This window comes from Amblyomma maculatum, chromosome 1 (genome assembly GCF_055883805.1).
Source record: "Amblyomma maculatum isolate TAMU_Amacu chromosome 1, ASM5588380v1, whole genome shotgun sequence".
In the NCBI taxonomy this organism is placed as follows: Eukaryota; Metazoa; Arthropoda; class Arachnida; order Ixodida; family Ixodidae; genus Amblyomma; species Amblyomma maculatum.
In genome coordinates, this window is record NC_139344.1 from 73,725,067 (window position 1) to 73,737,303 (window position 12,237).

At 46.0% G+C, this 12,237-nt stretch overlaps 1 protein-coding gene across 2 annotated transcripts in view; it reads right to left on the minus strand.

Annotated features, from left to right (window-relative positions):
• The window catches only part of LOC146202806 (uncharacterized), a 149,120-nt gene that overhangs the window by 8,737 nt on the left and 128,146 nt on the right, over nt 1–12,237 (minus strand). For both annotated transcript variants that reach the window (XM_084588349.1, XM_084588347.1), the window contains exons 2-3: nt 786–904; nt 201–389 (exon numbers count right to left, since the gene is read on the minus strand). In XM_084588349.1, coding sequence (XP_084444475.1) covers nt 201–389; nt 786–854 — 258 coding nt within the window. In that variant the 5' untranslated portion in view covers nt 855–904. The remainder of the gene's footprint in view (nt 1–200; nt 390–785; nt 905–12,237) is intronic.

A 12,237-nucleotide genomic window follows, 5' to 3' on the forward strand; every position in this document is an offset into this window, starting at 1 on the left:
AAGAACACATTGTCATCCCCCAACCCCGTCTATTCTCTCGACAGCGAGCCTTGCGTACGAGTACAACAACGTATATTTAAAGGCTGCAAGGAGGGCGCAAACCTGGTTCCCCGCGAGACGTATTTTCAGCCGGACAGGGCGGATAACTTCGATTGTGCACCTGAATAGTTGCAAGTGTTATACGTTCAGTGAAATCTTACAGCGAGCGGGACGTTGAAACATCTGGCCAGGGCCTCCTGGGCACGCAGCACGAACACCATGATGACGAAGAAGGCGAAAAGGAACGACGTGATGACCACAAACAAGCTGAACTCGTAGCGGTGGATATAAGCGTAGTAGCATTCGCCACTGATGGACTCGATGCAGATGAGCCCGCACAGGCCCAGGGTCTGCAAAAAGATGGGGTAAATTTGTCTTTCCGAACGGTGCTGGTATAGCGGCCGCAGAATCTTCGATAATTGCTTTTGCAGGCCCTAATATCTTAATATAGCATGCGGCTCTGCAGAAGGGCCGTGTCTACCAACCTTTCAATAAAATCAAAGGAAGAATTATTAGGCCTAGTAACGGCAACCTTCTTTATATTACCAAAATAACTATGAAAAAACTATGAATTGTGCTGGTAGGGGTAAACAGGATGCTGAAGCCGTTAATGAGTGCGCTATTTAAGTTCGCACTCTTTAAGTGACTAAGCTCTTTAGTGGAAGAAGCATTGCTAAAGTGTGTCACGGCTTCAAGCGGCCGAATACTACTCAGTGGGCATAAATAGTCAAGTCGGTGGTACTCACGATCTCGGCTATCCTCAGGAGCCCGTTGGCGGTAGCCATGAAGCCGCGGTCGGCGCCTATAGTAGGCATGGTGGGCTCCACTGTGGACTGCCGCCTGCCCGTCTACAGCAGGCCCCCTTCTGCGCAGAAAAAGATCCCGCGGGTGGTTGGCGCCAACTGTTTCTAAGTTTTCTGCCGCAGTTAGCAAAAAAGGCCAGTTAGTACTCAAGTTAGGCCTATTTTTCTTTGCTGCAATATCTCGTTTTCCTGCATATGTCACGGCACAAGCAGGTCTCAGACTGCATATAGTCGCAAACGTTTCGCTTAAGAGTCCATTCTTGACTTGCGTCTTTTGAATGTTTGGTAGTTAACGTTTATCACATCAGTAATTAGCAGCACTTACAAAGAAAACGCTCTGTACAATGCCGAAAGTTTGTATTCTTATTTACCAATTGACACTAAACCTAGCAGGCCCCGAGCTCAATCCGTTCAAACACCGATAAGCAAAGCAAGTGGCGAGGGTGAAGGTCATCACGAAGGGCGAAACCGCGTGATGTTGCCCGATTGATAACTTCACTAGTGAAGTTGGAGCACCCTCTTCGCGTTTCTTTCCACAGGTGGCAGCAGTACGTGCCATGGGCTTCTTCCCCTTCGGATTGGGGTTCCGAAACGCTTATGACGAAGTATCGGACAGATGGAAAACCGCAACCTTCAAGATCACTTCAGATATCAGGCTTGTGTGAATACAGATTGTTATATTTTTTTGTTCGAAACCAATCGAGGTTTTCTTCGAATAATTTCGAAGCTAATATTTCGAATTCTTTTGGCGCATAAGAAATAATGCATTGAAGCTATGTCGCCATCAGTGTAGCTACGTCGACATTTCGCGAATGCAGATGGCCACCCAAAACTGAGGGAGTCAACCTACACACAAATCCGACATATTTAAGGAGCCATGGTAGGTTCCGTCGTGCCGCCGCTATTTACACGCCTCGTGCCGATGCCCGTTTTCAGAGTGAGTAATAAAACTTCCCTAGTCGAGAAATTTCTACTTCTGCGTCTCTCATAGCCTGAGTCGCTTTGGGAGGTTAAACCCCACAAACCAAACCAAACCAAATTTCTACTTCCTCTAAAAATGGCCTTCCGAAATGTGGGGAGTCGACAGACATAGCCTACCTTTTTGTGAGCTCTGAGGCAGGTTCGACCCAGCCACAGGAGTTACGCGCCTCGTGACAGTGCCCGCTTCCGCCGGGATTCATGAACTCCAGCCAGAAAAACAACTTGAATGGGCTTTTAGTCAAGTCATTCTGCAAGAAGCACTCGATGTACGTGCCCAAGAGTAAAACTCACTAAGCAAGCGTTCCGGAAATGCTTTCGTTTGAGACGAATGCTTAGAGGCTTCGAATCCGAAGCGTTTGGGTGCAATAAGGTATCGAATTTTCTCTATTCAAGCGAACATTCAAAATTATAGGGTGGGGCGCAAACCTACATCAGACGGTTGAAAACAGCTCACAAGACGAAAAAGGCCTTCCGATATCTGTTGCTGCAGTTTCTTCGGCGCAGCTGGGATTTTGCAGGCACTTTGAATCAAGTCTGCGCCGTAAGTGTCCCCTTCGAGCGCCGGAAAAAGGCGAGAAAGACAAAGAAATTAAAAGCATATGTACTTTTATTTCCTTGCCTTGCGGTTCATATCAGTCAGTTTCGCGGTCATCACTTCCGAACATGACCAACGCGTAGTGTTTTCACTGAAACTATTATTGTTACGGCTCATCTTCATCGCGCAGCGACGCTATTAATACGTAAAACACCTTTTCTAAACTTCACTTTTATTTTTGAGGTTATTCAATTAAGCAACAAAGCAAGGTAATAACGAACAATTCAAAGTCGCAACTCACAAAGCAGTGCAAGCCTGGGACCGCTGATAAAAATGCCAGCCCAGCTCACAATCAGAATCCAACGGTTTTTGGCAGCGCATCCGCATGTTAGGTGCTGCCCATTCTGACGCATTATACTACGTCACAATAAGATCGACATGGTAATGCCATATGTGATTGTTTCCTGCTCGGAATACGTAGCAAGAAGAAAACTATCGAAAGTTGGCCACTGGACTGCAAAGATTGTTTTCTACCCTTCTTGCACCAACGTGTGGGATGTGAGATTTTCCGCTGGTTTTATGCCTGTGCGAGTCTCCTAGAAAACGGGCACACCTCTTCGGGCGCGAAATGGTCGCGTGAGGGGATTTGCACGTGTTTCCCGCATCGAAATGAACGTAGCTTTAAGCCGACCTACATGGAGCGATTTTCCCGCGGCAAACCTTGTGAACTGCCGCCCGGCAACCGTTCGCGGCCGCCGGCGGCCGGGCGAACAGCCGCTCCTGGGCGCGACCACCGTGAGATGGCAGCACTTGCTGCCGCTCCGCTCCGGCTTTACCTGCTTTAACTGCTTTAACTCCTAGTGTTCCTGTATATGTTCTTGTAGGGAGCATACACAGGAACACTACCAACTCCGAGTCGTGCGCGCTGATGATACGAAAAACTTCAGAAAAGTGTGCTAAAGTTTGTCCAAATGTCAATACTGAATCCTTCCTGAGGATCGCTGAGCCGTACCGAGTGGCTGATATTAGAAGCGACAGCTGCGATGTAAGCAAGGTTCTGCTCACAACCAGGTGCCGCCATTGCGGCACGGCTGCTCCGGTTCGCTTGCACGCCACCTCCGCTAAAAAGTGGCGCCGAAACGAATCATATTTTGCTTTTATTGTTAAAGAATGGGATTGCGAGTTAGGCAGTTTTATGAGTAGACCATTTACTATAGCACGAAGGAATTTCATAGCGCCGTTTCATGTATCATCGATGCGAAACAAAATAGGCCTAGCGACGACTAGGGAGCAGCGCACGGCAGTGCACTGTCGTCCGCCGCGCCAGCGGGCGGTACCGTGAATGGTAAGGCGATTTCGCCTACTCTGATGATACAGCTGAAGCGGGACCTTTTTCCACGTTTCGCTCAACACTGGCTCAAAGCCTGCTTCAGAGCGACGTGCCTGCAGTACGCTGTTGCTGCGGCGTCGGACGTATATTCGAAGGCTGTATACAAGCGCTGTCGGGCGCAATTTGAGACGCTGCCTATTTTAAGTGTCGCTCTTGAAATATCATTTAGCGTGAAAAGTGCGTTGTTGAAGCGGATCCAGGTCGTGTGTTTTCTCACTCGGGCGCCGACGCTGCCGAAGCCACCAGTTTTTCGCTGCATGTGGCTCGGCACGGCGACGGAGCGTCGGCGTTCCGCCGCGCCGCATGAAGTTCGCAGAGAAAGTTCGCTCCATGCGTTTGTGAGGCCTGCGCGTGGTGGGGCATACCCTGCATTCCTGATATTTATCCATCGAATACTGGGACAAAATATAGATGACCTTTGTTCGAGTGCTTCAGACTTTGGGAGGCAGTAGTAAAGCGATAATGAAATGAATCGAAGTTGTTCACGATGCGACATATACGATGGCGGCGGCCGCTGGTACACCCGCACCAAGCGACGAGACTGCGGAAGAGCGCGAGTCTCGGCAGTGCTGCTCGGTTGCGGCCGCTTCAGTGTCCAGCTGCCACGTGTTACTAAACGGTATATTAGGTCTGGCTTCCATTTTTGAGACTTTCAACAGCATCAAGCGCATAAGAAAGGGATGCCCTGCAGCCTCCTTCTGTGTCCCACAGCTGCAACCAGGCTTTCATCGAATTGTTTCGATGCATCGGTAATGGTGAAGCGGGCGTCGGCAATTTATTCCCTGAAACCACCTACGATAAGCGAATTTCGCGTGAAGAATATATCGAAATTCTCGTATGTGCCCACAATGCCTTCTGCTGTTGCCTTGTCTCGCGAGCCACATCCGGGAGATGTAATTTTCTGCCAAGCCCGGGAACATCAGCGGGGTTCCGGTAAAAACGTTTCCGGAAGACATGTCCCCGGAGCAAACGTACCCGGAAAAAATGGCCCCGGAAAAAACGACCTCGGGGAAAAAGTCCCCATTTGCGAAGTAGGAAAAAATGGCCCCAAACGGGTGTAAACATTCCTAACGTCAAGCAAGCGCCTCTCCTGGCACCCGGAATATCAGGGGCGAATCGTTTTTAGTGCAGCCGACTTTTACAAATTTTACCTTAAATTTTTATGGCTTTAAGGAGAACTTTATTTGCATTTTTGTTTGCTACCACTTTTTCTTTTTTTATTTCACGTGTTGTAGTTCTTTGCGCTTTAAGGTGCAGGCTGCTCTTCCCCTTGGCGAGCTGTCGTAATGTACGGTAAAGAACGCTTGTCCGTTTAGAAGTGGCCAAACATCGAACTGGTTCGAGACGTTCATAACAACAACGACAAAGAAATAATGGCAGCGGAAACAGTGACCGCGCTTCGTTTTCGCCTTTTCTTTTTTTTCGGGAGAAAGGGCGCGCACCAGATCCGCAGGTCAGATGCTTGGAACGGTGTTTCAGCATGACCACCACATCGATGCAACGACGACCAATGCATGTCCATAACCACTGGAAACACAGTAAGAATCCTACAGTATCGCCAGAGAAAGAGAACTTGTCGCCATAACATATGCCAGGACATTCCAGTGACGCGTTCGGCTGTGGCCGGTTCCCGAAGAACACCACGAGCTTAGTGGGTGTTACCTTTCTTAATTAGTAATATAAATCACCTTTCTTAATTAGTAATATAAATCAGCCGATTAGACTTGCATTAATGAGTGCTTAATGAGCTTCGGTGCTTGGGAGTGCACATAGTAAAAAACTAGCCAGATGACATGCTGTGACGGGCATTATCGCTATGCTATTCACTATTTCACAAGGCCTTTTGCTGTTCTTGTAAGAATCAGGTGCCTAGAGTACCTGAAAGACCAAGTTCTCACGATGGCTGCATTTATTCTCAAAGTAAAAAGAAAAATGAAAGTAAAATGTGTAATGTTTTTTTTTTTTTTTTTTTTTTTGCGATATCACTTCTGGAAACATTGACCCGAAGGGCTCATTTTTGCCTAGGGGATGTTGCTTTCCTAGTTGTGACTTTCGCAGGGACCTTTTCTTCCGGGGACGTCTTTTCCGGGGCCGAATCATACGAGGACGTTTTATCTAGGGACGGTTTTACTTACATCCACATCAACGACGCGACGAGCGACAGTGTTTCGGCGGGCCTCAGCTCATCTATAGGGGCCACTGCGCAGCGTGTCACCGCCAATTATAACCCCATGCGGCTAGCGTCAATTAGAGGCCAAATTATACTTGCGGATAGTATGTCCTAAATGTGGAAATAAAACTTCGGTAAAATATGTAATGCGCAAAAAGATAGCCAGTGCGTTTAGGAGATGCATTGTGTGCGCTACAAGGCTCGAGTTGTCGAAGTTGGCGCAGATAATCAGGTCGAGCCGTCAGGGTTAAGAAATTTGCCTGGTACAGAACTACATAATTGCGCATAATTGATAAATGCCAATTCCGAGTAAGGAAGGGATTTATGCATTTACTCACTGTGCCCAGCACACAAAAAATGATTAAGCTCAGGCGTTTAACTCTCTTTTGTTGCCTTTGAGATGTTAACAAGACGAACAAAAAAGGGCCCCGGCGTGGTGGCGTAGTAGCTAAGGCGCTCGACTGCTGTACCCGAGGATGCGGGATTGAACCTGGCCGCGGAAGCCGCTTTCCAATGGAGGCGAAAAGCAAGGCGCCGTGGGTTGTGCGATGTCGGTGCACGTTAAAGAATCCCAGGTGGTCTAAATGTCCGGAGCCCTCCACTACGGTTTATCTCATAGCCCGGGTTGCTTTGGGACCTTAAACACCATAACCCAAAACCCAACCAAGCAACAATAAAGGAAATAAATTTTCTCAGACTCCGCGGTTCGCCTCCATAGCATGAATGGCAGGAATACTAGCCTTCTCTTTCGTTGCTTGGAATTAAAACTTCGTTGCAAACGACCTAATTAATACTGCTTGCTGGCCCGGAATAGCAACTTTCACATTTCATGCGGTTATCCGGAGGCAAACAAGCAAGTGGGCCTTCATCAGATTACAATGAGTGGCACTCGGCACGCCAGGAGTTTTGGTCTAGGAAGGATTCTCATGAAGCTTCGCAACAAAGTATCTTCCAAATTTATTGCTGGGACATGGATCTCTGCGGAAATCTGGTTTGGTTTGGTTCATGCCTTGATTGGTTCATGGGGTTTAATGTTCCGAAGCGACTATGAGGGACGTCACAGTGGAGAGCTCCGGAAATTTAGACCCCCTGGAGTTCTTTAACGTGCACTGAAGTAGCATACGAACCGGGCACTTTTCATGTCGCCTCCATATAAGCGCAGACGCCCGCTGCAGCTGGAATCGAACCCAGTTTGCCCGGTTCAGAAGTTGAGTGCTTGCATTCTGATGGGCCCCAGCACGAAACCTGCGCAGGCTCTTGAGGCTGTGATTTTCAATCAAGCTAACTGTCATCTTTTTTGGAGGTGTGGTGAAAGGAAGCCTTCATTGTTTTTCTTTCTAGCAACGCACGTTTTGTGTAACGAGTAGCGCACCTTGTTTGAAAACAAACCCGATGTTTGTTTTGGCACGGCATTGTGGAACGTGACGTCGTATCAAACCTTGCTCTGATAAAGGGGTTCTTCCCTAAAGCCCCAGTAAGAGCCAGTGTTTGTGGGCGTGCCAAGACCTTTACGCTCTTCTCCTCCTACGGGGACTCATGCGCTGCTCGCGAACACCGATAAAGGCGAGCGAAAAAGTGACGCAAGTTTTGCGCACATGCTCCCACATGCAATTGCTATCGGGCAAACTCACGTGGCTTGTACTTTCTTCTATCTGCCCAGCTTGACTGCGACGGGCTGCCGTTCAGTGCGTCACTCTTACACGTTCTTTAAAAGGAGTAGGCCCCTACGTCACAGTGGCCGCCATTTTGTGGTGCATTCAGTACGGCCAAATGATGCAGGCGTATCTAATCGGCACCGCTGAAGCTGCGCTCTGCACCAGAAATGGCGCCCGTGACGTCACCTGAATGCCTTCTGCATCAACTCCTTAGAGCCAATAGGAGGAGCGGAACAGTAGTCCTTATCGCCACATAAACAGGCGTATCTATGCATGCCTAAAGGTACGAGAGTCCATCTCGGGAGCAGATCGGTGCGGGCGTGCCAGCGAACGGCGGCCCGAATCAATTGCTTAGTTGCCAATAAACACACGGCGCAAGGGGTTGATCGCTGGCCGATATGTTGCTCGCGCCACAGCGAACCGGTGTAACAAAAGGGAAAAGTGGACAATCTCTTTCTGGGGCGGCGATGTGCGCATTTTCGCTCTGCTCTGTCCACACGGCGCTATCGAAGCGAATGCATATACTGCCAGAGTGCGCTAACACAACCTCCTATTTCTGAAGCGAAAGTCACTTTCTGCTACAGCGGAGAAACACGGGTGTCGAGCAGCACAGCAAAGATTACGCTTGCCATTTGAGAGGTTGATGGTTGATAGAAACTACAGTCGTCACCGGCGAATGTTTTCGAAGGACACCGCTCTAATCGCCGAGACATGGACTGCGCGAAAGGGATGTTCGGTTATCAGGTCTTTACCAGTGAATAAATTGTACGTGTCCTCAGAACCGGTTTCACATTTTTTATCGGTACTCCGTCACATTTCGCCTAAAACAGTTCTTGTTTTCATGAAAGCTATCGCGATATTGATTTCTGAAAGCCCCCCCCCCCCCCCCCCAACAAATACTGCGCTTCATTATTCTATATCCTTCACTCTTTCTGTTTCCCGCTCTCATTAATCCCAATAATAATAATAATAATAATAATAATAATAATAATAATAATAATAATAATAATAATAATAATAATAATAATAATAATAATAATAATAATAATAATAATAATAATAATAATAATAATCAATCAATCAATCAATCAATCTTTATTTAATGTGCGCAGGAACAACCATGTGGTCTTTGTGCTGCAGCACAAAAAAAAAAAATGAAAAAGCACAAACATGTTTACACACACAGAGAGAACACAAAAAAAAGAAATAAATAATACATGAAATGAAACTGAGACGAAAAGTATCACGGAAATTAAGCAAACAATGAGTATCATCACTTATATACACAGTGAGAAAATTTTTTAGCACACCAGGAAATAAAGAAAAAAAAAAAGAACGGTAGGTAGAAGAGGAAAAAAAAAAAAAAACAGATGACTGACATTGATTATAGTAATATAGAAATATACATAAAATAAACAACCATTCCAGGCGCAACAAGTGCATGGTACTTAAAACACAGGCTAGAAATACAGAATAATACAATAAAGAAGTAAAATTGAACAAGGGACAGTAAGATTCGAATATAAAGTTTAAAGTTGAAATATAAGCAAGAAACGGATAAAAAGTAGTTCAAGATACAGACAGCATTGAACAGGAGAAAAAGCAAAAAGTGAAGTAAATACAATTTAAGGCTAGAAAGTGGGAGTTATATGTGATAAAGTACTATTTAGAATACAACGCTACGAACATCCAATGTAAATGAACAGAGCGAGTTTTGGAAGATGTCAAGGTGAGGACAAAAAGAGTTAAATAACCACTGCATCCTGTCCAGAGGGGAGTGGGAATGAAGAGGAGAAACCTGAAATGGTCTGAATTCCCTCATGCTCTTTCGCGGAACGCGCAGTAGGATGTACTCTAAGAGCTGAGGGCACATAATGTGGCCATGAAGGAGTTTGTACAGAAATATGATATCAAGTCTGATACGACGGCAGTGAAGGGAAGGAAGATTCAGTTGGGCGCTCCTGGTGGAGCGAGAGGGGGAAGTTGCAAAAGGAAAGCGATAATGAAATATCCGTAAAAATTTTTTTTGTACTCTGTCAACCTTGTCCAAGTTCGATTTGCAAGTGCCATTCCAAACAACCGACGCATACTCCAAGACCGGCAAGCATATATGCACAGGTACAGCTTTAGGAATGGAAGTGGAGTACGAAACTCTCTCGAAAATCTGCAAACGAATCCGAGTGTGCGCATAGCCCGCTGAGCAATGCGTTTAGTGTGAGAGGAGAAGCTGAGGGTGCGGTCAAAAAGTACACCAAGGTCATTAATTTCATCAACCCTATCCAACAGCACAGAATTGACAGAATAATGGTAGAGAAAGCTATGTGTTTTACGAGTAAAGGACACAACCCTAGTTTTGGAAGAATTGAGGGTAAGTCGATTCATCGCACACCAATCAGAAAAAGCAGATATGTACGATTGCAACAACACGCAATCTTGAAAAGAATGTATTACCTTGAATATTTTTATATCATCAGCATAAAGAAGAAACGAGGAGTTCTTTATCGCCGAGGAAACATCATTAATAAAAACGGAGAAGAGAAGCGGGCCTAGTACTGAACCTTGAGGAACTCCACTCGTTGCAGGGTAAACGAAAGAAGTCTGTCCATTGACACTGACAAAGCAGAAGCGATCAAGGAGATAGTTGCGTAGGAGGGCTACGAGAGAGACTTCAACGCCAGAGAGTAGAAGTTTTTCAAGAAGTAGTGAGTGAGTAACAACGTCGAAAGCTTTGCTCATATCACAGTACACAGTGTCAACCTGACCCCTCTGAAGGACTGCTGCAGAGGCATACGTCATAAACGTGACTAGGTTGGTGGAAGTAGAGCGACCCGACATGAAGCCATGTTGATTCGGTACTATGATATGTTTGAGATGGAAGGAAAGTACGCTGTGCAAAGCTAATTCGAAAAGCTTAGAGGTTGCACATAGAAGAGAAATCGGACGATAATTGGAAACATCAGTTTTGTTTCCAGACTTGAAGACAGGAAACACGCGTGCCATTTTCCACACGCGAGGAAAGGCAGCATTTTTTAAACAGTTATTAAATATGGCAGTCAGTACTGGTACGAAGATATAACTGAAGGCTTTTATTATGGCAGCTGGAATGCCATCAGGTCCAGGAGACAAAGATGGTCTCAGACGCTTAAGACTCTCAGTTATCAACTCCTCGTCAAAGAGAATGGAATTAGATAGTGCACCAGATGGGAGGCAAACGGAATCACAATGTGGATGTTTGTAAACGGAGGAAAAATGTTGTGCAAAACTGTCGGCAACATCCCGAATTTCCGAACCCTGAGAGTCAACTAAGCTGATACTTAAATCTGATTTAATGGAACGCTTGCGAACGTAACGCCAGAACTGACTAGGACGATTTGAGGCATACCTCTCTAAAGACTCAAGATAGGAGTCGTAGTCCCGCTTGTATAAGCGTTTGCAAAGAGAACGCACACGGCGAAACTCATCTGCCCAATTGTGAAACCCAGGGCGTTTCGCTTTACGATGGGCCCGTTCCTTGAGCTTTAACGCCGTTATTAGTTCCCTTGAAAACCAGGAAGGGAACTTCCTACGCGTAGGAGTATGCAAATGTATGTACCGACGCATACCATCAAGAACTATTTCTGTAAAGCGACTGACTTGTCCATCTGAATCAATAATGTCATTTAAAAGGGACCAGTCGACGGAAGAGAAGAAATTGAAAAGACCGACATAATCACCACGTGCATACGCGAAACGGGGCGAATTCCCCACCCGATCTGAGTTAGTAGAAGGTGAGGCAGAGACAGCAGTAGTAACTAGAAGCGGAGGGTGAAATTTGTCACAGCGAGTCAGCGGTATGTCCGAACTCGAGACTCGAACACTTTCAAAATTCGATAGACAGATGTCAAGAATATTACCGCAACAGTTTTCAATGAAATTGTGTTGCTGCAAAGAGTTAAAGGCTATGAAATCAAGTAGAGAGTTACACTTACTTAATATGTAATGATTGTTGTGAGAAGAAATAAGTGAGTTCCAATTGATACCAGGAGTATTAAAATCACCTAAAATAAGAAGTTTGTGTTTGCTATGACGGGTTATAACATGTTCGATTGAGAGCAGAACATCATCATAGGCTGAAGGAGGTAGATTCGGAGGAATGTAGAAAGCTGCAAGTAAAAGTTTTTCATGTCGATTTAAAGTGAGCTCGAGCCACACACATTCTTCAACAGTTTCCAGATCGGAACGTCGAACACACTTCACAAAACTGTCAATAGCAATGAGCACTCCACCTCCTCTTGATTTGGGACCTGTTTCAGGGCGGTCGCTACGAAAAACAGAGTAATTATTTGGAAAGAAATCATTGGAAGGAATATCACTTGACAGCCAGGTTTCGGTAACCACAACAGCGGTATAACAAGAGGACAAGACGCTAGAAAAAAATTCTGATCCCTTAGTCCGAAGACCTCGGGCGTTTTGATAATAGATATCCAAATTAGGGGCCACTGCAATTTTGCGTCAGTTCAGAGGGATGAAGCATATCGTCGTAAAGCTTCCCACGAAAGTCCTTGTATATGCAACCCATCGGCCACATCGAAGGCTCAACAAGCTTACTGTAGGATTCTTCATCAATTTCAATATGGAAGGACGAGTAGGAGTCGTACCTTGTTTTCAGCTGCCGGCAGGAAATG